We start from the raw sequence: 27,720 nt of genomic DNA on the forward strand, positions 1-27,720 counted from the left end.
TGTGACAGTCAGATGACTGAGCAGCCAGGAAGAGAGAGACGGTAAGTGGATTCATGTGTGGGTAAAGCTTCACTGGTTTACGGTGTTCATCTGTGTTCAAAATGACACTGGTCCCACTCACTGTTTAATCTGTAGCCTTTGTCCCCAGTTTGGCTTTGTTATCCCCTGCATGGAAGGGTAGATGTAGGCTGCAGCATACGTTCTCTGTCCTGCTCCCAACCCCCCTCCTCTCTGGTTTGTCTGTGCTGTAGGACCTGCTGCTGGAGGGATCAGGGAGAGGGACACAGTAAGTATGCTGCAGCACGCAACTGTCACTTACACACAGGGAGGGAGAGGGACACAGTAAGTATGCTGCAGCACGCAACTGTCACTTACACACAGGGAGGGACAGGGGCAGAGTAAGTATGCTGCAGCATGCAACTGTCACTTACACACAGGGAGGGAGAGGGGCAGAGTAGGTATGCCGCAGCACGGGAGAGGGGCAGAGTAGGTATGCCGCAGCACGGGAGAGGGGCAGAGTAGGTATGCTGCAGCACACAACTGTCACTTACACACAGGGAGGGAGAGGGGCAGAGTAAGCATGCTGCAGCACGCAACTGTCACTTACACACGGAGGGAGAGGGGCAAAGTAAGTATGCTGCAGCACGCAAGTGTCACTTACACACAGGGAGGGAGAGGGGCAGAGTAAGTATGCTGCAGCACGCAACTGTCACTTACACACAGGGAGGGAGAGGGGCAGAGTAAGTATGCTGCAGCACGCAACTGTCACTTACACACAGGGAGGGAAGGGGGCAGAGTAAGTATGCAGCAGCACGCAACTGTCACTTACACCCAGGGAGAGGGGCAGAGTAAGTATGCTGCAGCACGCAACTGTCACTTACACACAGGGAGGGAGAGGGGCAGAGTAAGTATGCTGCAGCACGCAACTGTCACTTACCTAGGGCCCAACAATCAGATCACAAAACAGGCAGCATTGGACTGGGGGGCCCACCTGGCCTGCAGCTTCAGGGGCCCCCCACACCATCCCCTGGATAAAGTCTTTGCCTCGACCTGACGGCCTGCTTGTACTGACAGATCCACTTTGGCAGATGTATGGCCAGCTTAACTGGGGAGGGGCAATAAAGAACTTTCAGCAACATGGAGACTTTAGACTGGGGACAGAAATGTCCTAAAATGGACAATGTATTAACACATAATCTGCCCTATCTCCCTACTCCTTATACTGATTCCCTCCTATATTATTTGCATGCAAAAAGCACCTCCTCTAACCACTGGGACAATGTGATCTTCTTTACCAATGCAGGACAGTGCCAGTCATGTCAGCAGGGCCAGGGCTAGTTTAAAGCGGCCTTAGGAATGCTGAAAGAATTGGCCTTTATCTGAGGGGGAGCTATGAATTCATTATCCAGCCTGCATCACAACTGCTGTTGTTAAACTTCATCTCCCACACCCTTTCAGGGCCTGCCAATCAGTCAGTAACTGAAGAGGATTGGCTAGTGCATGCCCACCTTTATGCACTCCCTTATTCTGGTTTAAGTCACATACACAGATTTATCATGGTAAATATTGGATCCACTGATGTAAAATCTACACAACAGACCTGATATCTGTGGGCCAGAACTGAGTTTGCATCGCACTCCGCATTGAAATAAATTTTTGAAGATTTCTCACAGTCCTGTGTGCCGTTGGAATTCCTTTGCTGTACCCAGGACTGAGTACTCCAGGGGGGTCCTGGATGATGCAATTTTTAAAATGAGATTTAATGGGGTGGTTCACCTTCATATTAACTTTTAGTATGTTCTAGAATTGCCTATTCTTAGCAACCTTTCAATTGGTCTTTATTCTTTATAGTTTTTTAATGATTTGCCTTCCTCTTCTGACTCCTTCCAGCTTTATTTCTTTCTTTTCAATTTCTTTTTATTGAATTTTATTATAATACAGCAGTAAACAGTTCATGTAATAAATTGACATGACGATTTCAAAGCAGATCAAAATAAATGATTGATAGATTTTATATATATATATATATATATATATATATATATATATATATATATATATATATATATATATATATATATATATATATATATATATTGTATATTAACTAACACTAGTTAAAGCCAGTGAAAACTAGTAACAAGTAATAACTGGAATCTACCATGTGGCCAAAGAATAAAATAACATCACTCTGTTTGACATAAATTCAAATAGAAAAAATATTGTATTTATGTGAATGGGATCATTTCTTCCAGCTTTCAAACGGCAGCCAGAAAATTATTGCTTTGCGAGTCTACAATTTTTATTCCTAATAGTATTACTAATGTTTCTATTTAAGGCCCTCCTCTGTTCATATTTCTGTCTCTTTCAAACCAGTACCTGGTTGCTAGGTTACATTGGGCCCTAGCAACCGGCGAGCCGCTTAAATTCCAACTTAGCTGCTAAAGAAGCTAAGGCTGCTCTCATTATCACACCTGCCAATGCCTCATCCAAATGCCAAGGGCATATCAGGCACCATGGTACCAATCAGCTACATCTGGGCAGGTATGGCCACCTAAATTGCTATTGTCGTTATTGGTGACATGAGTTGGACATGCACCCCTCTCATCAACCCTGTCATCTGCCCTCCTATCACCGTTGTCCCTGCTTCACCCCCTCTTCCCCTTCTTGTCTTGTTCAATCTTCCTAGTTAAGTGACGAACTCGCTCTGATTACCTGCTCATAATTGCATCTAATTTCCTTGTCCTTAGACTGATGATTGCTCCTATTTATAGGGAACACAGTGGAGCGAGTTGTGTGAATCCCTGTGGGATTGGGCCGAGAGGCAATGTTCCTAACTGATTCTGAAGTCGTGTTTCTATCTGTTCTCTAATAACATGTTCTCTCTCCAGGGGGGTGCAAGACCAGTGATCAGGCCGGGGTGAAGCAGGCACAATGCCACAGAATCGGTCAGTGGAGAGCCAGGCTTATTCCCTTCCCCTTATCCTGCCAGACCTGCGAAGGGAGGAGGCCATACATCAGATCACAGACACCTTGCAGCACCTGCAGACTGTATCCAATGACATCTTCAGCAGGTAACCCGTCAACTACAACTATCAATTATTGGTTGTTGGTCATCGTACCAAACGAAAGGCCCAACCGGCTGACATTGTCACAATCTTGCCTTGTGGAGGTCATCTTGCCCGACTCTTCCTATTTACAAGTGGCCCCAGAGTCCCCTATTTCTACTCCAGTGAAAGCTCTGGCTAATCTTTTCTGCCCATGTTAAGCTATATTAGAGTTTTTTTTTTATTAAAGATTTTCATAACATTTACATAGCAAAGCAAGATTAGAAAGGAAAGGGAATACAAGAAGAAGTGAGCCCAGTTAGTAATATTGATCCTCATCACTCGGGATCGAATTGGGTAAGGCTGGCCGATCAGGCCCTGGAGAACTATATTCTAGCCAAGCGCCCCATATCCCTTCAAATTTTCCAGGGCACACCTGGCAATATACAGTTATACTAGTCTTTGCTTGACCAGAGAATCATTTATCATTTTTTTCCAGAAACCCAGTGTGGGTGGAGAGCTGTGTTAGAGTTTACTAGCAATCCATCACATATATATTAGGCTTATGAGTAAATGTCCAAGGGAAGCAAAACCTTGCTATGCTCCTCACCTTGTGCTAGATTTAAATTAAGGTTCAGAGTACAATGGTGCAATGCAGCTTTATCCTTACAGCCTGTCTTTAGACAGGGCTCCTTTACAGTCTTTATTGTTTTGAAAGATTAGGGTGGTAGATGGGGCAACACCTACATTAAGTGCCTTCACCCATCCACCCCTGATGCAGAGGACTCCAGAATGGAGCAAAAGCACCTGCACCCACAGTCACTTAACAGTACAGAAGGCCCACCAATGCTAGGGCACTTTGGGACCCAGCCTATCAAATCCCAGCACCCTAGTTGATGTGAGTACAAGGGCCCATGCACTTTCAAGGGACCCTGTTATTATTTATAATTCTCTCTACACAAAGGAACTGAGCCAAGTCACTGGTCCAGTGGAGATTGGGGGAATGGCAAGTCCCCATTTTGCAGCAGTGGAGACATTTGAGGATATCTGTTTCTAAAAAAAGAGAAGAAAAGCAGTGTTTATTAGTTTACATGAAATTCACCTCACGGAGAAGTGGAGGTATAAATTACTGATATCAATTGTTTAATAGAAGAAAAGAAAGTAAAAACCCCCACACTCTCCAACAATATTTAATTAGTGATTAAATTGATTGCCTTATACCATTTATTGCATTGTATATTAAACACTCATTTATATGTGTCAATATTGAATGAATCGATTAACGTGATAAAGTGCCAGTAGCACTTTGTTGGAGAGTGTGGGGGTTTTACTTTCTTTTCTTCTATTAAACGATATCTATTTCTATTAAAGGATAAGTAAACGATAGAATGTAAATTTGACGAGGGTGCTATTCTAAGCACTTTTGCAATGTATATTCATTATTTATTTTCTTTCTATTCCAAGATATTAAGGGATACATGTTCATAGTATGAATGAATTTTGTTCCAACAGCGCCACTTGCTGACAACTTCCTTGACTACTTGGAGGTCACACTGGTGGGAAAATTCATCCATATCAACAGTACATGTATCCCTTAGTATCTTGGAATAGAAAGGAAATAAATAATACATGTATATTCCAAAAGTACTTGGAATAGTCCCCTCATCAGTTTTAAATTCACCTATTTTAAAGGTTTACTTATCCTTTAAAGGAAAACTGTACCCCCAAAGTGAATATTTAAGCAACAGATAGTTTATATCAAATTAAGTGGCATGTTAAAGAATCTTACCAAACTGGTATATATATTTAAGTAAATATTGCCCTTTTACATCTCTTGCCTTGAACCACCATTTTGTGATGGTCTCTGTGCTGCCTCAGAAATCACCTGACCAGAAATACTGCAGCTCTAACTGTAACAGGAAGAAGTGTAGAAGCAAAAGACAGAACTCTGTATTTTAATTGGCTCATGTGACCTAACATGTTTGGTTTGTTTGTGTGCACCGTGAATCTTACGATCCCCAGGGGGCGGCCATTATTCTTTAAAATGGCAATTTTCTATTGATAATTACACAATGGCACATACTACAAGAAAAGTATATTATTACGAAAATGGTTTATTTACACGAAGCAGGGGTTTACTTATGAGCTGTTTTATGCAATATCTTTTATAGACCTCTACATTGTTTGGGGGGTATAGTCTTCCCTTTAATACAGACGTGGCAAACTTTAGCCCATTAGGACGGCAGATCGAGTATCACTGACAATTGAGACCGTACAAGTACAGTTTACAGTATAATTATCTGAGATTTTCACAAACCCCCCCCCCCGTAGAGAATTGGCAGCCGTGTTTTATGTTTTCCTGCTCTTAAATCATCTCGTTCAAAAATCTTCCTTCCTGGTTTCTAATTATCAGTAATTAGTGAGGCAAGAACTTGACAGTAAATGAGCAGAGTCCTTTTCGAGCGGTGGGAGGCTGGCAGCGATCCCGGAAATGGGTGCTGCTGAGCCTGTTCCAAAGAAGGAGGGTGGCCTGATAAGGGTCTTGTGCGCATAGATGCTTCTGCTGCCACAGAGATATCCAATTTGCACCCCTTCAGTTGTCATTGAAGTGCATCTCCCATCATCCTTTGACAGCCTTCTACAGCTACTGTAGTTGTGGTCCAACCATAACATTAAACCTTCATTCAGATGACCAACATATTTCTGTTGTCAGCCTAAAGTGGAGCCCCATTAATGCAGCTGATTTTGACTTTCTGCTGCTCCAGTCTTCTGGATGGTCAGCCCACATGGCCCCTTATACAGTAGACTCCAAAAAAAAAAAACAATGTGTGCTAACAGGTCTGCTAAAACCATATTGTTTTTTATTGGCAGGATTCTGCAGAGGGTAGAGACCAACAGAGACCAACTGCAGAGAATCAATGGCCGACTGAGCCTTGCACAAGCAAAGATTGAAAGGCTCAAAGGCAGCAAGAAAGCCATTAAGGTGACCGCTCTCTCCGCCTCTCTCTGTACTTTTTACCTTCTGGTGGTTCACCTTTAAGTTAACCTTTAGTAATTTATAGAATGACTAATTTTAGACTACTTTTCAATTGGCCTTTATTATTTATTTTTTATAGTTTTTGAATTATTTGCCTTCTTCTTCTGGCTTTTTCCAGCTTTCAAATGGGGGTCACAAATGCTTTGTAACACTACACATTTATTGTTATTTCTGCTTTCTATCCAGGCCTCTCCTATTCACATTCCAGTCTCTTGTTCAGATCAATGCATGGTTGCTAGGGGGGTTTGGATCCTAGCAACCAGATTGCTGAAATTCAAAACTGTAGAGCTGCTGAATAAAAAGTTAAAGAACTCGAAAACCACAAATAATACAAAATGAAAGCCAAATGGAGATTGTCTCAGAATATCACTCTCTACATCATACTAAAAGTTATTTCAAAGGTGAACAGCCCCTTTAAGGCTTGAATTCTAGAAGAGTAACTAGCCCTTATCTCAAACTACATGTCCTTCAAACCTGGATTCTTGGAGACTACTAAAAGTTAATTTAAAGGCACACAATCCCTTAAAATGCTATTATGTTGAGCTGTAACCTGTACTATTCTCAGCTGTTTCCTACTGTATCCCAGTTAATGAACATGTTTGGTCCCACTTGAAGATGGCGAGGCCCTTAAAATTAACATTTTGCTATGTTTGGGACACCGTTCATTCTTCTTGTGTTATTTTATTTATGCTTTCTTTTCTTATCATTAGCTTTGTGCTCTGTTCTTCTCCAGTTTGGTACGGTCTGTTTGCTAGGCTCATTGACCCTAGCAACCATCACTACTGTGTATGACATAGGAGATGAATAAAATTAAACAAAAAACTTTAATTGTTAGGCAAGCTTCCCCTTTAACCCAACTCTGTATGTATGATTTGCTGCATTAGGTTTTCTCCAGTGCTAAGTATCCTGCACCTGACCGCCTTCAGGAATACAGTTCCATTTTTGCCGGTGCCAAAGATGGCTGGTCGGCAAAAAAGCAGCGTCACAAAATTCAGAGTAAGCACCGGCCACTGGATGAACAGGCTGTTCAGGTATCTATATAGTGTATTTTTACTTAGTGCCTGTTTAAGGGAAGATAAATGGAAGTAGAACATCCATATCAATAGGGAATTCCTTTCTTCCTTTATTGCCTGCGAGGGACAAGAATTTCCTATACAGATCCACATTTTACATTGGTCAAAGTGGAAACTTAAATCATTGCACCAGGGTTCATTTGGCACCAAATCTCCTAATAAAATGGAATTTTAAATTGTTCATAAAAATCCTGCAATGTAATTACAGCCACCGCTGGTTTTATGCACCGATTGTCATTAAAAATAGAAAGGGACCGTGGGTGAGAACACCGTGGCCTATTTTGTCTCCCTCTGTTGCTGTAGCTGCAGGGTTTATACAAGCCCCGGGCAGAATGGTAAAACCGAGTTCCCAGGGACAATTATGAGAAATGCAATTAGCATGATTGCGCTGATTACAGATTGATTGCATTTATGTACTGTCATTACAATATTTCCATTTTTTTTTTTAAGTTTGGTTTCATGTTCTCTGCAATTTTGCAGCTTTCTGCTTTGATATATACACTTATTAATAAAAGTTATACAGATAGCTAGAATTTCCTCCATAAAGTAGGGCAGGACTGTTGCTCCAATGGGGATCAGATAGGATCTGTGCAGCCACTGGGACAGAATGTTATGTTATACAGTAGGGATGCATCATATCCACTATTTTGGATTCGGCCAACCCCCGAAACCTTTGCGAAAGATTCGGCCGAATACCGAACCGAATCCAAACCGAATTTGCGTATGCAAATTAGGGGTGGGAAGGGGAAAACATTATTTACTTCCTTGTTTTCTAACAAAAAGTCACGTGATTTCCCTCCTCGCCCCTAATTTGCATATGCAAATTAGAATTTGGTTCGGCTGGGCAGAAGGATTCGGCCGAATCCGAATCCTGCTGAAAAAGGCCAAATCCTGGCTGAATCCCAAACCGAATCCTGGATTCGGTGCATCCCTATTATACAGATAGGTAGAATCTCAACCATAAAGCAGGACAGGACTGCTGCTTCCAATGGGGATCAGATAGGATCTGTGCAGCCACTGGGACAGAATGCTCTGTTATACAGATAGCTAGAATCTCAGCTGCCATAAAGCAGGGCACAACTGCTGCTTCCATTAGGGACCAGATAGGATCTGTGCAGCCAATTGGACGGAATACTGTTATACAGATAGCTAGAATCTTAGCCATAAAGCAGGGCAGGACTGCTGATTTGCAAAGGACCAGTAACACATGTGTTGTCTCTTTATTATCTTCTCCAGGAAAAACTGAAGTATTTCCCAGTGTGCGTGAATACAAGAGGACAAGATGAGGAAAGCGCAGAAGAAGGGTTGGGCAGCCTCCCCAGAAACATCAATTCTGTCAGCTCCTTGCTCCTTTTCAACACAACAGAGAATCTGTGAGTCAATAAGGAAAATGAATGTAATAAACAAAGTGATGCATCTAGGATACATTTGTGATGCCCTGTAGAATGAGCTGAACAGAAATGATGAGTAGACGAGTCTCCAAATTGTTCAGGGCTTTGGTTCTTGAAGTGGGAATGTGGTTAGATGCTGGGAGATGGGTGGTGTGATATGAGGGATGGATCTTACAAATGGTTCACTGTGGGTAGGGATCTGGTCCCACAAATGGTTGGTGCGGAGTAGAAAATGAACGTCTTCTTTTCTTGTTCTATTTTACCTTATTTACAGCTATAAAAAGTATGTGTTGCTTGACCCGCTTGCTGGGGTTGTGACTAGGACTAACCCTGCGTTAGAGGGAGAGGATGAAGAGAAGCTTTTCGATGCACCCCTTTCCATCACTAAGAGGGAGCAGCTGGAGCGACAGGTAGGCAGTTGGTCGCTCGATGTTCTAAAATGTGAATTCCTTGTGCAATGATATTTAATGTTTATTATTGTTTTCTTCTTTCCATTTAGACAGCAGAGAATTACTTCTACGTGCCAGACCTGGGACAAGTCCCCGAAATAGATGTCCCTTACTCTCTGCCGGACCTGCTGGGAGTGGCTGATGATCTCATGTACAGCGCTGACCTTGGGCCGGGTATTGCTCCTTCTGCACCTGGAGTTCCCATCCCTGAGCTTCCAACCTTCACCACCGAGGATATAACAGAAAACTCTATAACTGGTAACTTTATTCCCAGACTTTATACCCAAGAGGGACATTTTGGGTCCAACCTTGGGTTACTAAAGTACTAAAGGAGAAGAAAAGGCTAAAATTAAATATATATATATATATATATATATATATACTCTGAGTCCTCTGTCAAAAGAAACACAGCATTTTCTTTCTATTGTGTATACATGGGCTTCTGTATCAGAGTTCCTGTTTTCAGCATAAACCTCCAGGGCTAGGGCTTGAGCATGCTCAGTTTGCTCGTCCCTCCTCCCCTCCCTGCTGTATTCTGAGCCCAGAGCTACGAGTGAGCAGAGAGAGGCTAAGGCAGGAAGTGATGTCACACCAAGCTAATATGGTAGCTGCTATCCTAAACAAACAGAGCTTTTAGAGCTGTTTACTTCGGTATAGTAAAGCATTCTGCAGAGTAAATATATAATGTATAATGTACCCCCTACTGTAATTTATAAAGATATTATGTTACCGAGGAGTTATGTGACCATATTAAAGCATGAGGCTGCAGGCCGAGTGCTTTTATACAGGTCACATAACTCTGAGGTGACTATTAATATCTTTATAAATTTTAAATAGGGGGTACATTATTCATTATAATCTAAAGTTTCAGAGAGAGAAGAGAAGTTGTGGAGGGGTGTGCCTGTGTGAGCGCTGAAGGAGAGAAGACTCCTGCACAGACTGACTGAGGCTTTCCACGTGGTCATGGTGGGTGGCGGCACACTGCAACAGGCAGTCTCTCTGTCAGAGTCTCGTGAACCGAGACCTCCACACTCTGTCTCCCCAGTCTCCATACAGGGCAGGCACACAGTCCGACGCCAGCCAGCGAAGCCTCGGGGAGGGGGGCGTGCCTGGGCAGCATGGCTGTAGTGACTTCTAGGGTTGCCACCTTTTCTGGAAAAAAATACCGGCCTTCCTATATATTTATCTTTTTTTTCCCTATTAATAACATTGGGATCAACCATCATTTTTACCGGCCAGGCCGGTAAAATACCGGCCAGGTGGCAACACTAGTGACGTCCACACTATTCTCCCCACCCAACCAGTTTTAAAGACAGAAGAGGGGCAGACGGAGTGGTCGGAGGGGGGAGCAGAAGAAGGAGAGAGACGCAGACTGAGCGAGATCAGAGGTAGAGGGAGGGAACAGAAGTGGGAGAGAGGTCAGGGGTTGTGAGAACATTATAACTAGAACTGCTGGATTATTCCTAAAAGTCACAATATTTCTCTTTTTTTCAGATAGGCAAGATGGTCGTCTGCTGCCACCACCACCCCCACCCCCTCCTCCTCCTCCTCCCCCACCTCCTCCTGAACCCAGTGCCCTGTCACCCCCTGCACCTCCGCCCCCACCTTTGTCTATTCCTGCTCCTGCTAAGAAAGGTGGCAGTGACCCTGGAGACCAAGGTAAGATGGAAAATGTACTGTTTGCTTTGGACTCCTGCACTCTTTGTGCACATTTAAAGGTGTTAACTTGGGCAGTTTCAGCCTTCTACAAAACTCCATTGTTTGTCTTAACTAGTCAAAAATCACTTCCTGTAGTTGCAGGCATGGACTAGTACTAGATGGGCACTGGTGTGATCTGTGGAGTGCCCAGTATAAATTATACAGACATAGCTGCAGCAAAATACCCCCCCCCCCCAAAGCTGCACATTATCTGTACAGAGAGATACAGGCATTGGACCAATTATCCGGAAACCCGTTATCCAGAAAGCTCTGAATTATGGAAAAACCTTCTCCCATAGACTCCGTTTTATCCAAATAATGCAAATTTTTAAAAATGATTTCCCTTTTCTCTGTAATAATAAAACAGTAGCTTGTACTTGATCCCAACTAAGATATAATTAATCCTTATTGGAAGCAAAACCAGCCTATTGGTTTTATATAATGTTTAAATGATAATGTTTAAATGATTTTCTAGTAGACTTAAAGGGGTTGTTCACCTTCCAAACACTTTTTTCCGTACAGTTATTTTCAAATTGTTTCCCAGAAATATAGACTTTTTTCAATTACTTTCCATTATTTATTTTTTACCGTTTTTCTAAAATCTAAGTTTAAAGTTTAGTGTCCCCAGCCCAGACTTTAAACTGTTACAATTTCACTACATTTAGTTGATCCATTTCTCAGCAGCATCTCTGGAGTATTAGCAACTATTGTATCAATTCTAACAGCTGTCTTTAATGAAACGCAGAGATTCTCAGCAGGGACAAAGATAAGAAATGTATCAACTAAATGTATCAATTTAGAACAGTTTACAGGGTCGGCGACCCCCCTCCCGGAGCTGCTATAGAAGGTGAAAAATGACACTTTACACTTCAATATTCGAAAAATGTTGACACCTAGAAAGTAATTGGAAAAAGTCATTATTTCTGGTGATCTATCTGAAAACAACTAGTTGTTTGAAGGTGAACAACCCTTTAAAGGTATGAAGATCCAAATTATAGAAAGATCTGTTATACGGAAAACCCCAGGTCCTTACTCCTGAGCATTTTGGATAACAGGTCCCATACTTGTAACATAAATACCATGGCTCCGTTGGTTTAAAAGAAACTGTGGTTTTACCACCTTAAAGGGATACTGTCATGGGAAAACATGTTTTTTTCAAAACGCATCAGTTAATAGTGCTGCTCCAGCTGAATTGTGCACTGAAATCCATTTCTCAAAAGAGCAAACTGATTTTGTTATATTTAATTTTGAATTCTGACATGGGGCTAGACATATTGTCAGTTTACCAGCTGCCCCCAGTCATGTGACTTGTGCTCTGATAAACTTCAGTCACTCTTTACTGCTGTACTGCAAGTTAAGAGTCATATCACCCCTCCCTTACCCCCCCCAACAGCCTAACAACAGAACAATGAGAAGGTAATCAGATAGCAGCTCCCTAACTCAAGATAACAGCTGCCTGGTAGATCTAAGAACAGCACTTTATAGTTAAAGCCAAGTCCCACTGAGACTGATTCAGTTACATTAAGTAGGAGAAATAACAGCCTGCCATAAATTAGCTCCATCCTAAAGTGCTGACACAAGTCACATGACTGGGGCAGCTGGGAAACTGACAATATGTCTAGCCCCATGTCAGATTTCAAAATTGAATATAAAAAAATCTGTTTGCTCTTTTGAGAAATGGATTTTGGTGCAGAATTCTGCTGGAGCAGCACTATTAACTGATGTATTTTGAAAAAAAACATGTTTTCCAATGATAGTATCCCTTTAAATTAACCCCTGGTATCCTGCAGTATTTTTTTTTGCTCAACCTTTATTGCCTAAATACCCTAGGTGCCGTCCAGGGGGCTCCCAAAGAAGTGGTCAATCCTTCTAATGGACGGGCATCCTTGCTGGAGTCCATCCGTCAGGCAGGCGGCATTGGGAAAGCCAATCTGCGGAACGTGAAGGAGAAAAAGCTGGAGAAGAAGAAGATGAAGGAACAGGAACAAGGTGACACAAGAGTTAAAAACAAACCCTGCGCATGCTTTAATAGTTGGGAGATTGTAAGCATTAAAGAGTGACAAGGATTCCAATGCCAAGAAAGTTCCCCTGGGGCTGCCAGGAACAGATCAGCGCTGTGACAGCTGAAGCCGACACTTGGATGGGTTCTTGGCATCTGGCTGTGGGCCCTCTGCAGAGTAACTACTGTTTGCCGCTGATAATGGCTCTGAGAGGGTGCAGAGCAGTGCAGCGCCTATCAGCTGTGAAATGAAAGGATTAGGCAGCGTGGGGATGCGCGCATTACATTAGCAATGGATATAGGAAAGGATATTCAGGTTACTGCAAAGGTCTGAAAATGACTAGATCTGCTATTAACCTAATCAGTGATATAAGCACTTAAAGGGGAACTATACAAATTTAATACAAGCTTCACCATACTGAAATACAAAACTTTCTAAATACAACCAATTAAATATTCTGTACCATTTCTGAAATAGTCAAGTTTATGTTCACTATCCCTCTCTCAGCATCTGTTTCTCTTCATTCTGTCTTCATTCAGCAGTTGGGTGTCAGATATTTATTGACAGTTAGATCCAATATATCTTATAGGGGGGGCTCCTTTCCTAGCAGATTCATTAGAGCTCACTCAAATAATTGATTCCAGTACAAACACAATCTAACAAAATAACTGTGTTTTGCACAAATTCTGCAGGTAGAGAGACATGATGTCTGGTGATTTTAGCAGAGTGAGCTCTAATACTTCTTCTAGGTCTAGGCAGTCGGATGTATTGGATCTAACTGTCAATGAATATCTGACACCCAATTGCTGCATGAAGAGAGAATGAAGAGAAACAGATGCTGAGAGATAAATAGTGAACATAAACTTGATTATTTCAGAAACTATACAGAATTTTAGATTCATTATATGTAGAAAACTTCTTATTTCAGTATGCTGAAGCTTATATTAAATTTTCATTTTTGCAATAGTTCCCCTTTAGAGGGGCATACAGTAGTTGTATTTGAATTTGTATCACTTTTATATGATAAAAGGTCTGTTCTGTTTAATACATGTCCTAACCCCTCAACTAATATATTGTAGCAATGCCGACACCCACGGGTAGATACTGTGTCTTTAAAGGGGAAGTTTGCGTTACAAATGACTTTAAAGTGTGAAGTAGACTGGCAAACTACAAATCCCAGCATTTCTTCTGACAGCAGACAGCCCAGGGGGGCTTAGTTACAATTTTATTAAAGATTTAACTACAGGAGCATCACTGAAATGTCAAAATATAGAAATTCAGCTATGGGATCCCTTATCTGGAAACCTGTTATCCAGAAAGTTCTTAAATACTCTAATTCCAGGCTTTTCAGTAGTTTGCAAGTCCTCTTTATACAAACAACTTCATTTGGATTTATTTCCCCTTGTAATAATAATAAGTGCCTTGTTCCTTGAAAAGCTGCATAAATCCATACGGGTAACGAAACTCGTTTTCATGTTTCATGTAACCCTAAGGCATAGGTCCTGGGCTTTCTGGATAATAGATTCCATGTATATCAAAGGGAAGAAACACAATGAAACTGGGAGATTCAGCTAATCCTGTTATTTCCTTCTATATAATTATTATTTCAATGCAAATTCTTCCGTACTTATATTTTGAGTGCCTTGCTGGTGACCTTCCTAGGTACCCAAAAAGGTTGCTGCTTAATTCAGGGAGCAGGAAGTGGAAGAGATGGGAGGGATTATTAGGGGTTTTGCAGAAATATTCAATAAATCAGCCTTAAATAAAAAACACTACTAAGTACAATTCTTCTATATCTAAATGAGTATAATGCACTGGTACATTCTGTATAAAGTATAAAGTTTCTTTTGATAAATGTATCCCTTTAAGAGGCAGACATTTAATGAGATGGTTGGTTGCTGAAGGCAATGAATGGGGAAAGCTTTAGATATTTATGTTGTCAGTAGGTTGGGTACTGCTTAGAGCAGCTAGGAGACGCACAGTGTTGGACTCCAGTGCTCAAACAGGACATTATTCTATTAGAGAGGGTCCAGAGAAGGGCAACTAAGCTGGTAAAAGGTATGGGAAATCTTAGCTAGGAGGAGAGACTGGATACGTTGGTGTTGGTTACACTGGTGAAGAGGTGCTTAAAGGGATATTATCATAGGAAAAAATGTGCAAAACACATCAGTTAATAGTGCTGCTCCAGCAAAATTCTGCACTGAAATTTCTCAAAAGAGGATTTTTTTATATTTAATTTTGAAATCTGACATGGGGCTAGACATATTGTCCGTTTCCCAGCTGCCCCCAGTCATGTGACTTGTGCTCTGATAAACTTCAGTCACTCTTTACTGCTGTACTGCAAGTTGAAGTGATATCCCCCCCTCCCTTTCCCCCCAGCAGCCTAATAACAGAACAATGGTAAGGTAACCAGATAGCAGTTCCCTAACACAAGATAACAGCTGCCTGGTAGATCTAAGAACAACACTCAATAGTAAAATCCAGGTCCCACTGCGACACATTCAGTTACATTGAGTAGGAGAAACAACAGCCTGCCAGAACGCAGTTCCATCCTAAAGTGCTGGCTCTTGGCACATGACCAGGCAAAATGACCTGAGATGCACCTACACACCAATATTACAACTAAATACACTTGCTGGTTCAGGAATGAAATATTATATTGTAGAGTCAATTATTTGCAGTGTAAACTAAATTTAGAAATAAAATGACATCATAAATATCATGACAGAATCCCTTTAAGGGGTGATATGATAACTATGTATAAATATATAAGGGGATCATATAATAATCTCTCTAATGTTTTATTTACCAGTAGTTCCTTCCAACTGACACAAGGTCACCCATTCCAATTAGGAGAAAGGAGGTTCTGCCTAAATATTGGGAAGGGGTTTGTTACAGTGAGAGCTGTGAAGATGTGGAATAGTCTCCCTGAATCAGTGGTACAGGCTGATACATTAGATAGGTATAAGAAGGGGTTGGATGGTGTTTAGCAAGTGAGGGAATACAGGGATATGGGAGATAGCTCATAGTACAAGTTGATCCAGGGACTGGTCCCATTGCCATTTTGGAGTCAGGAAGGAATTTTTCCCCCTCTGAGGCAAATTGGAGAGGCTTCAAATGAGGTTTTTCACCTTCCTCTGGATCAAGTGGCAGTTAGGCAGGTTAAAATAGAGTTAAAAGGTTGAACTTGATGGACATGTGTGTTTTTTTTCAATCTAACTTACTATGTCACTATGAGACTGAATGGGCTGTGCTAGGGTTTTTCTCAGACCTCTCAATGCTTTGTGTGTTTCAGTTGGAGCAACAGGAGGTGGCGGTGACCTGATGTCAGATCTCTTTAATAAGCTGGCAATGAGACGCAAAGGTACAGTGACTGCTACATTATCTATCATTACTGCTTTATGCTAATCGTTTATTGTCAAGGGTCCAGCAGATGCCTCTGTGACTCTCACGGGCTATAGACAAGCAATAAAGGTGCTGGAAATGTTATGCTTGGGCCCCTTATGGCTGCGGCAACAAGAGTGAGTGTCAGCTCTAAAGTCATCACCATTCATGAGCCTTGCTACTGGCCAAAGATCTAGGCATTGCTGGTTGTAGCAATATAATGTATTGTTAGTGTTTAGGATGTAGGTTATCCTATAGACATTGGGGAATTTGTATGTATAAGTAGGATATTTGCTGCCTCTTTGGGTTCTACACACTGCCCCCCACCATTTTTATCTGAACTTTTAGTTTTAAAAAGCTACTCCTCCCCGTAATCTGCCATCACCACATCTAGTCTAGCCCACTGCATGAGTTAGATTCCACGTCTCCCCCTGTAAGCTGCCACCAGTGCTCTAGCCCAGCCCTCTTCTTGGGACTCTTAAAGGGGTGGTTCACCTTCAAGTTAACTTTTAGTATGTTATAGAATGGCCAATTCAAAGCAACTTTTTAATTGGTCTTTATTATTTATAGTTTTTTTTATTAATTGCCTAGTTCTGACTCATTCCAGCTTTCAAATGGGGGTCACTGACCCTATTTAAACCACAAATGCTCTAAAAGGCTACAAATGGATTGTTATTGCTACTTTTTATTACTCATCTTTCTATTCAGTCCCTCTCCTATTCATATTCCAGTGTCTCGTTTAAATCAATGCATAGATGCTAGGGTTATTTGGATCCTCGCAACCAGATAGCCGAAATTGCAAACTGGAAAGCTGCTGAATAAAAGCGAAATAACTCAAAAAGCACAAATGATAATAAACCAATTGCTAATTTTCTCATAATATAACTCTCTACATCATATTAACAGTTAATTTAAAGGTGAACAACCCCTTTAACGCCTTACCCCTGTAAACTTCCCTCAGAGCATTTTTAGCCAAACCATTGCTTAAAGTGGACCTGTCACCCCAACATAAAAAGCTGTAGATTTAAAGTCCTTTTCAAATTAAACATGAAATCAAAATTATTTTTTTTATTAAAGCATTCATAGCTGTTGAAAATGCATTTAAAAATCTCAGCTGTCAATCAAATATTGTCTGCCCCTCCTCTATGCCTTAGGAATAGAGGCGGAGCAGGCAAATACTTTCATTTTCCATTCCGCACTTACTATATATCACTGCTCTCCCCACATTCCCCCTCTCTCTTTACCATTTAATTGTGTAACCAGGGCACGGGGATGGACATCAGGTCCCCCATTCTGGTGCACAAACAAGATTCTGAGATGATGTAAGGCTTGAAAATGGCTCCTGCCTGCTTGATATAATTATGAGGTTCCCAGACCGAATGAAACAAGATTCAAATAATTTATATAGTGTAATCAAAGTTTATTTTGCTTGACTCATGCCATAAAATAGTATTTGGAATCAATTTTTTTGGCTGAAAGCTCCCCTTTAAAGGGGATCTGAACACAAATGAAAAATGGATGTAACATTATCTGAAAGTGCTACTTTTAGTGATTTCTGGGTAGTTTTGTTCTACTAATATTAAGCTTTCAGTTTACCAGCTCTCTTTCAAAATCCTTGGCCCTAATTGACTCTGTGCTGCCCGTATAGTCACACTAGAGTGTCTGACACTCTGACTGTAATAGAGTTGTTGAGTTGAAAGCCTGATAATAGCAGTCTTAAACCAATATCTCAGCAACTACTAAAGTGCTCATAGCATGCTATCCCTCTCCCTGTGGTTTTTTTTTTTTTTTTAAAGGTAAGTTTTATTTCTCATTTTTAAACACATACAACAATCATACGTACAACAATAAGTACACTCGCAGACTAGACTGTACAATTTAGGCAGGAAGAAAATATGGCACATGCTATCACCAAGCATAACACAATACAGTTATTGAGCAGTTGAGATGGACACTATCAAACTCAGGTGAACTATACATCTGACGGTTAGGTTGGGACCCTCGAGGATACGAAGGATAGCAAACCATGAGGGGTTTCATAGTAGGAGATGGACTCGGCTATGACCTACTATAGAGGGGTCGGGTCAATTCCACAAGCCCCAAATTTTATCAAATTTTGTTGGTGTACCCTAATTTCATGGTGAGCTTATATAGGGGTACTGCTTTGTTAACCAGTTGTATCCACGCATTGAGAGAGGGTGAGAGGTTACCCATCCAGTGAAGGGCTACAGTTTTTTTTGCATAAAAGAGTAGGATACGAAAAGAGATTTGAGTATATTTAGCTGGGACTATCTCTTCTAGGACCCCCAAAAGGCAAACTGCAGGTGAAATTATTCTTGGGAAGTCAAGATTATCCGCTAGATAGTTTACAATTTGTGTCCAAAAGCTCAGTATGTAATGGCATTCCCAGATTAGATGGAAGAAATGTTGGCGACACCTGGGACAGGAGTCGCAAGGGATCTGGCCCATCAGTTTGAGTCGTGTGGGAGTTATGTAAATATGGTGCATAATTTTATATTGTATTAGTTTGTCTTTCAACGATATCAGGCCAGTGTATATGTGTTCTGTCGCTTCGTTCCAGTTATCTTGGTCAAGGCCTATAATTTTGGTATTCCACCAGTCTTGTGCTGATTGAAAAGGTTTGGGGCCGGATAAAAGGAATTGCTGGTAGAGCCGGGACACCAGCTTTGCTGGGTTGGGATCATGAAGAATTTCTTCTATGACTAGGCAGGATTGCTGTGGGGTAAGACTGTTAAATTGGGAGTAGAAGGTATGTCGTAATTGTAGGTATTTAAATAGTGGAATTTGCGTTGGCTGGCACTTAAGTTGTAGTGTGCAATGGGTGACAAAGGTATGGTTCTCAAGGAGGTCCTTCAAGCATTTAATGCCTTGCCTGGGCCAGAAAGCAGTGTGTTGCAAGGATCTAAAGTGATTCAAATAGGAATTTCTCCAGAGTGGGAGGTGAGGGGATAGGAGGGGTGGTGAATGGCCCAAGATTTTGAGAGCTATCAGCCAGGCCTTCTGTGGGGTAGTCAGTGTCGTCGGTAGCGGGCCAGAATCCCTGGGACTCCGATAGGGAAAGTTGCGGAGGCTCTCCCACGAGGATAGTAAAAGAGCTTGTAACTGGGAGTTTGGGTTATACGGGTCAGGGTTAAAGCACCAGTGGAGGTAATATATTTGTGAAGCTATGAAATACCAATGGAAGTTGGGGAGGGCCAGTCCTCCCTTGTCGCATGGTGCACATAACTTTGACCAAGCGATTCTGGGTGTTTTCTTGTTCCAGAGAAAGGGGGTCACGATTTGGTTTATACTTTTAAAGTATTTTTTGGGAATAAATATTGGTGCATTATGGAGTAGGTAGAGAATTTTGGGGAGGTAAATCATTTTAATGACATTTACTCTACCCCAGAGAGACAGAGGGAGTTTAGTCCATCGGTTTAAGGTATTGGTCAGATTAAGTAAAATAGGGTCTAGGTTTAAGGTAGTGTATTTGGTGAGATCTGTATGGACTATCACTCCTAGGTACTTGAACTGGGTGGCCCATTCGAGTGGGGTCTCTTGTGGTAGAGATCGAGGTTGGTCAGGGTCAATGGGGAATAAAACAGATTTTTCCCAGTTAACTCGTAGTCCGGAAAATGAGCCAAACCGGTTGACCAGGTCAAGGAGGGCAGTGAGAGAATCATTGGGATCTGCCAAATATATAAGGAGGTCGTCTGCAAAAAGGGAGATTTTTTTCCTGAATAGTGCCGTAGGTTAAACCCTTGATTAAAGGAGATTGTCTGGTCAGTATTGCTAGTGGTTCTATTGCTAGGGCAAATAGAATTGGGGAGAGGGGGCAACCTTGCCTTGTTCCCCTTGTTAGTAAAATAGGGGGGGAGATATGGCCATTAACTCTCACACGTGCCATCAGGTTCTAATATAGAAGTTTGATCCAGGATATGCATCTAGGGCCAAATCCGAAACGGGCTAAAACCTCGCATAGGTAATCCCACTCCACCGAATCGAAAGCCTTAGCAGAGTCAAGGGAGGCAACTACTCTGGTGCCTGTTTCAGTATGGGCAATCTGCAGGTTGGTAAAGAGTCTGCGGAGGTTGATGTAAGTGGAGCGTCCTGGCATAAAGCCAGATTGATCAGGGTGGATAAGGTCAGGGACTACCTGTTGGAGGCGGGAAGTGAGGACCTTAGCCAGGATTTTAGCATCTGTATTTAGGAGAGATATAGGGCGGTATGAAGAGCAGCGAGTTGTATCTTTACCCGGTTTAGGGATGACAACTATGAGGGCCTCTGTAAATGATGGAGGTAGAGAATTACTATCAAAAGCACTTTGCAGCGTTTCTAGATATTTTGGGACTAATTGTTCTGAGAGAGCTTTATACCAGTCTGGAGGGAGGCCATCCGGTCCTGGTGTCTTATTGGGGGGTAGGGAGGCAATGGCATCAGCAATTTCTCGGGGCGTTATAGGCGCATCCAGAAATGTTCTGTCACTAAGTGAAAGAGACGGGATAGGGATTGAGTCCAAGAACTGAAGGAGTTGGGTTCTAGAGTGAGTAGTTGTGGTAGAATAGAGGTTTTGGTAGAAGGTGGCAAATTCTTGTGCTATGAGCTTGGGTTCTGCGACTATTGAGCCATCATCCAAGATAAGGCGGGGAACAGCGGAGGATGTTGTCTGTTGTTTAGCCAAAAATGCCAAAAGCTTACTATTTTTGTCGCTCTGATCAAAGATACGCTGGTTCTGGTAAAGTAAGGCTTTCCTAGTTAGTGATATGGAGGCTCTGGAAAGAGAGTCTTGGGCGCTTAGGAGACCAGCATAGTTGGCAGGGGTAGGGTTCAGAGTATGTGCTCCTGAAGCATTGTGGAGTTCATTCTCCGCAGCTTTAACCTGGTCTAAAGTATCATTCCTCGCTTGTGAGATTGCCCCCATAAGCGCTCCTCTCATGACTGCTTTAGAAGCATCCCACAGAGTCAGAGGGGAGGTGGACCCCACGTTATGGACCCAATAGTCGCCATAGGCCTGGACATTCGCTTCAGCCACTGTAGTGTTTTTAAGCCAAAGAGGGCTTAAGCGCCATAGCTTGTCTGAGGCCTCAGGATTCCAGCGAAAAGTAACTTGAAGTGGGGAGTGGTCGGATAGGGATTGGGGTAGGTATCGGATTTGGCAGGAGGTCATGAGATACTAGGGCCAGGTCTATCCTAGAGATAGTTTTGTGTGTTGGAGAGTGGGAGGAGAAGGTTCTTTGGAGTGGGTATTTCCATCTTCAGGGGTCAGTCAGTTGTAAGGCTTCTGTCCACGTGGTGAGCTTTGTAAGCGTATGGGGGTCAGGGCTAAGTTTATCCAAGGACGGATTTAAGCAACAGTTAAAATCCCCCATAATACAGAGGGGGCTAGGTGGGAATTCAGACAGTTTAGTCATCATTATATCTAGGATTGACACTGCAAATGGCAGAGGCATATATAGATTGACCAATAGAATGGGTTTGTTGGCGATAAGGCCATGTAATACCAGGAATCTGCCGTAGTGGTCTAAGTGGAGCTTTAGAAGTTCAAATGGCAGACCCTTGCGAATTAATACGGAGACCCCCCTCAAATGAGTTGAAAAAGTAGAATGAAAATGTCAACCCACCCATGGTTTCTTAAGTGCGAGAACTTTTTGCCTGGAGAGATGCGTCTCCTGGAGGAGAAGGATAGAGGGAGGATATCTCTTGAGGTAATTAAACAACAAGCTCCTTTTAAATTTGGAATTAAGGCCCCTCACGTTCCAAGAAAGTATTGATATATTAGCCATAGCATACAGTAGCAGGTACATGCCGAGCCAGAGGAAGTGTCCATCCCTTCAGGTACATCAGTAAGAGAAACATATAAAGTGCAACATGCTTAGTTACTATGCCATACAATTGAGAGTGAATAGTCTGCAAAATAGATTGACATACAAACCCAAAACATATACATCCCCAACCCTCCCTACTCACCCCCCAAACTCGGGTGAGTCTATTACCCATAACAATCTATAACAATAATGGGGGTTATCCCCTAGACATCTGCTAAGAAACAGTCCCTATCCGGGGGTCTAGGGCGGGTGTTAAAGTTAGTAACTGCCTGTTGTCAGGCACCGAGCTGAAATATTGGGCAGTTGCCCCGTAAGAAAAGACCAGGAGCTGCCCGCAGTAGGGTACCGATGTGGCCGGGAAGGGGGAAAAAAAAAAAAAAGGGGGGGGGAAACTGTAAACTGCAGGATTATTAAGAGACTCCTTCAAGTCAGTTGCATCTCCATTTTTTTGCAGGTAGTAAATGGTGTCCTTAGGATGCAAAAGAGGGTCATGCCTCCTCTGTGGTGACCGTTTTGGAGAGTTGCAGGGCTGATCCCTTAGGCAAAAACATTAGGGGGTAAGCGTTCCATGGGTAGAACAAAGGGAAACTAGGCAGTTATGTTTCAGGGACAGCTGGGGTGCTTATTTGCATGCTTACCCAACATCCCAACATTGTGCGATGGTCACCAAATAGTCAGCTCTACATTGCTAGTACCTAAGATAGTGTGAGTGGAATACGCACGGTCCTGCAGAATAATGTTGGGGTAAGAGTATTTGACACAAACTGCCAAAGTCAATAGAATGCCCTAGTGGGTGTGGGAAACAACAACTTGCAGAGATCCTCGTGGGCTGGATCAGAAATGGGGATTCTGGGAGGTTACTAGCTAGTCAGGTCTGGGATTCCGGTTGGGAGATTGGCGAACGCCTCGTTGGTTGAGCCAGTCTTCCACTTCCTTAGGTGAGGTGAAGAAGTGTGTGCGGTCGCCATCTTGAATGCGCATCCGCGCAGGGTATTGCATACTGTACTTGATTTGCGCCTCTCTGAGTCAAGCCTTTGCCCTTGTAAATTCAGCCCTTTGTTTTTGAATGGTAGGGGAAAAGTCAGGGTAAAGTGATACTGTTGCCCCTTGGAAGCGAATCGGGCCTTTTACTCTGGCTGCTGTAAGGGCCGCATCCCTATCTCTGTAGTTGAGCAGTTTTAGGAGAAAAGGGCGCGGGGGAACACCGGGTGGTGGGGGTTTTGTTGGAACTCTATGAGCTCTTTCCACAATAAAGACTTGAGAGAAGGTATTTGGGCCTAGAGTCTCTTGGAGCCAATTTTCTATAAACAATGGAGGGTTATTCCCCTCCACCCGCTCAGGCAGACCTATTATTCTGATGTTATTGCGTCTGGACCTATTTTCTAGGTCATCTGCTTTATCAATGGCTGCCTTCAGTTGGGTTTTCATGGCCTGGACATCAGTTTGTAACGGGGGCATGGCGTCATCAATTTCCGACACCCTGGTTTCTAGGGCCGTAGTACGCTCCCTCACCTTTTGTAGGTCCTGGCGCAGCAAGGATAGGTCAATTCGGATTTCCTCAAACTGTGCAGTGGTAGATGCGCGGCTCTCCATAATTGCGGATAGTACATCTCCCAGGGTGGGTTCAGGAGGTGTTGCTGGTGGATCCAGGGCTAGGTCTGGAGGAGAGGGTGGCTGAGAGGCCTGGCCGGGAGATGGCGGGTGTGGTTGATCTCGTGCAAAGCGCTCTAGGCGAGAGGCAGTCTCCGGTTTTGGTTTGGGGGTATTCCTCCTCATCTTTGTCAATAGTTCCAGACAGGAGAAGTATTCTGAGTAATGGAGTAACGGGGTAAGTAGCAGGGTATGTGTGCTCGGTGCTCGGAAAATTAGGCAGATACGTCTGTTCACGGCATCATTTTGGACACGCCGCCGGGAGTAGGCTAATACCCTCTAACCACAGAAGGTATATTTCAGATCAGGGGGGACAGGGGGGGCACAGCTCCTGTTATTGTAAGGGCCAGCGCAAAGGTGCCAACAGATGCAAGAAAAGGCATAAAAGAGGCCAGTTTTGTGGCCTGTTAGGAGCAGCCCCTGAGTTACAGTGGTAGAGGCCTGTTCTGCCCAGAATTCTGTCCTGCCGCTGTCTGCGCTGTTAGGTGCCAGCTTCTTTAGATGGAGTTGCTGGGGTGAGCAGGTGGTGTGTCGTGTAGAAGGCCAGGGTAGGTGTATTTGGGGCACCCCTATAGCCTTTAGGATTTGCTTAGGGAAGCTAAGAGCAGGTTAGGTCTGGAGGCTACTTGTGTCACCTGGTGCTTAACTGCGCACTATACAGGCAGTGTGATCATTAGTTGTGCGGAGTTCACAAGGCCACACAGCAGCCTTTCCTCTAGGTCCACAAGTAGACGTGGCCGCTCTGGCTACAGTGGTGCACAGTAGGTAGGGAGGGCACCCCCAGGGCCAGAGCTGTCCCACCCACCTCCATCCAGTTGGAGTAGGTTTGGTCCCTGCTCCGCGCCGACCCGCTCTGATCCTGGGCAGGTGCGGCAAAATTTAGGCCGCGGCTCCGCCGGTGTGAGCAGGCCGCAGACGGATCCTGTGCGGCTGTGTGGCTCCCAGGAAGAAAGCGCCTGAGGCGGGCAGCAGCGGGGGTATACAGAACCCCTCCGGAGTTAAGGTATGTGACAGGAGGGGCTCAGCAGCAGCGGCAGGGGACTTTTAGGCTGCCCTCCCTGTGGTTTTTAAATGGGGAGGCACATTTATCAAGGGTCGAATTCATGTAAGTTTATTTAAATCTCCCATAAATTCGAAATGTATTAATAAAATCAATTTTTTTTTTACTCGGACGAATTTAAACAACCCGAATTTAAACAACCCGAATTTGATTTAAATTCGATCAAACCCAATTTGAGTTTTTTCTCTGAAAAAAACCTTGAATGTCAGGAAGGCTGACTCTCCCATTGACTTAAACTGTCATTTGGCAGGTTTTAGGTGGAGAATAGTCGAATTCGAATTCTTAAAGGGCCAGAGTATGATAAATTTCAAAAATATAATTTGAATTAAAAAAACTCGAATCAAATTTGGATAACTCCCTAGTCGTAGTTGACAGTTTTGACCATAAAAAAAATAGAATTTTCAATTCGACCGTTGGTAAATCTGCCCCCTGATGTAAACATTGTTGGTTTTTCTCTTTAAAAACATTTTAACTCCCCGGCTGCCAGACTGCAACACATTTGCTCTGCATATCTGCCTGTAGCATCCGATGACATAGATGTGTGGTTATTCGCATAGAGTCGGCTGTAGTACCCATCACTTCCCTCATTTGCGTAATGTGAATGGACTCGCATCTCTGACTGTCAGGGAGACTTGATAGAATGTGTGGTGATGGTGCCTGGAAGGAGAGAAGATGTAACACCCTGTCACTGCCCATTGCACGGTCTCTTGTGCTCCAGAAATCTCCCATCCTGACACTTAGTCACGTCTGCCCCAAATGTGAGAGGACAGAGAAAGGCCTATTATAGGTTAAACTGCCGGCCGGGTTTTAATAACCCATGGCGGTATCTGCTGGTTGTGATGGTCTGCCATGTTTGCATTCAAAAGAAAGTTCAGCTTGGTTCTATATAGTATAAGTGGATCAGTCCTGAGCAGGGCGCCCGATTGGTGTGACAAATTAAGCAAATCTGATAAATTGGCCAATTTATGGATCACATCAGGGATTAATTCTTTTCAACACTGGTCAAGTTGGCAGCAGCTGCCATCTTGGCCACTGTTAACCAATTGATGAACATATTTTAACAGACTAAACCACTACAAAGTCCAGTTGAAGGATAAGTAAAGCAAGTGCTATTCTAATCACTTTTGTAATTTACATTCATTATTTATTTATTTGTTACTCCAAGATATTAAGGGATACATGTGCTGTTAATATGAATGAATTGTGTTACAACAGCGCCACCTGCTGATCATTTTCCCACCAGTCTGACCACCAAGTAGTCAAGGAAGTTGTCAGGAGAAAGAAAGAGGCTGCTCTGATGTTCTTCTGCTTTGGAAAGAAAATAAATAATGAATGTAAATGACAAAATTGCTTAGAGTAGCCCCCTCATCAATTTTACATTTACTTATTTTGAAGGTTTACTTAAAGGGATACTGTCATGGGAAACATTTTCTTTCTCAAAATGAATCAGTTAATAGTGCTGCACTGAAGTCCATTTCTCAAAAGAGCAAACAGATTTTTTTATATTCAATTTTGAAATCTGACATGGGGCTAGACATATTGTCAATTTCCCAGCTGCCCCAGGTCATGTGACTTGTGCTCTGATAAACTTCAATCACTCTTTACTGCTGTACTGCAAGTAGATATCACCCCCTCCCTTTTCCCCCCAGCAACAAAAGAACAATGGGAAGTTAACCAGATAACAGCTCCCTAACACAAGATAACAGCTGCCTGGTAGATCTAAGAACAACACTCAATAGTAAAAACTCATGTCCCACTGAGACACATTCAGTTACATTGAGAAGGAAAAACAGCAGCCTGACAGAAAGCATTTCTCTCCTAAAGTGCAGGCACAAGTCACATGACCAGGGGCAGCTGGGAAATTGACAAAATGTCTAGCCCCATGTCAGATTTCAAAATTAAATATAAAAAAATCTGTTTGCTCTTTTGAGAAATGGATTTTAGTGCAGAATTCTGCTGGAGTAGCACTATTAACTGGTGCGTTTTGAAAAAAACATGTTTTCCGATGACAGTATCCCTTTAAGCATTTAGCTTGCCAGGAATTTTTTCAAGAGGTGTTAAAGAGGATGGTCTCACTTTTCCTTGGCATCACCATGAACCCCTCCATACCAGCTCTCAACTAGGACCTCTGAGAGCCTCCTTGCACCCACAAGGGTAGATACTGTGTCAAACATCTCACCCACAACGACATTAGAATCATGTCAGACTATATAGTTTGTGGTGTTTCCATGTGTAGTTCTGTCCTCACTAGACCAAGCCACAGTTCAGGCCTCAAGTTCCTGGGCAGCTGGTTTGAACCAAGAATGTCCGCTTCCATGACATCTTTGTTGTTCCGGCCAAGTGGCAAAGGCTGCTGTTCCTTTGGGACTATAGTAACTCCTCTTTTTACTAGGCATATCCGGAAAGGTGCCGGCCGCTGGAGAAGCAAGTGGAGACGGTCCCACAGGTGCCTTTGCTCGCATTTCCGACACCATTCCACCGTTACCTCCACCGCATCAGGCCTCGGGAGATGGAGATGAGGATGACTGGGAGTCTTAGCGGTGGTTTCCCATCTTGAGGAAACGTTGCCACGGATCTGTTCTGTTGTACACCCCAAATCAAGATCAGGGATGGCACATTTGTGTAGGCCCAAAAGTCTTCTGATGGACTGGAACCTGTTTAGATCAGCACCAAGAAGGGATTCAGGTGTTGTTGGTTATGAAGGAACTCTTTAACATCATATTTCATTTTTCTAAAGTGCTTTGATGTCCCCTTACCTTTTTCTCTGTTTCAATTGGCTTGCGGGGGGTTCTCTGGTCCAGCTGACTGGCACCAACCATTAACCATCTCTTTAACTGTCTCCCCTCATTAGTCGTGAGAATAGACAGGCATTTATCACTGTGATAACAAAAGCAACGCCTGACCCCAGGCCCATCATTTACTAATCAGTCAGTAATCCACTATTACTAACAATACCTTGCCAGTATTTTACTGGGCGCATTGCAATATAGTTACCCCCTCCCCCACCCTTGCTCTTTCCAGTGCCCTATACAGCTGTTAGGTGGGAGCTTTAGTTGCACTGAAAGGCTTTGTTTTCCCTATGGAAAAAATTAAAAGCTGAAAATGA

At 43.0% G+C, this 27,720-nt stretch overlaps 1 protein-coding gene across 1 annotated transcript; it reads left to right on the forward strand.

The window, feature by feature from the left end:
• The first annotated feature begins 31 nt into the window (after positions 1 to 31).
• washc1.L (WASH complex subunit 1 L homeolog) lies at positions 32 to 27,720 on the forward strand. Its single transcript, NM_001095143.1, is given in 11 exon segments — positions 32 to 41; positions 2,892 to 3,074; positions 5,919 to 6,030; positions 6,969 to 7,115; positions 8,394 to 8,530; positions 8,823 to 8,958; positions 9,048 to 9,255; positions 10,492 to 10,656; positions 12,526 to 12,684; positions 15,991 to 16,059; positions 27,007 to 27,720. Coding segments are annotated over 10 exon segments (1,419 nt in total). The 5' UTR covers positions 32 to 41; positions 2,892 to 2,934; the 3' UTR covers positions 27,153 to 27,720.

This window comes from Xenopus laevis, chromosome 3L (genome assembly GCF_017654675.1).
Source record: "Xenopus laevis strain J_2021 chromosome 3L, Xenopus_laevis_v10.1, whole genome shotgun sequence".
Classification (NCBI taxonomy): Eukaryota; Metazoa; Chordata; class Amphibia; order Anura; family Pipidae; genus Xenopus; species Xenopus laevis.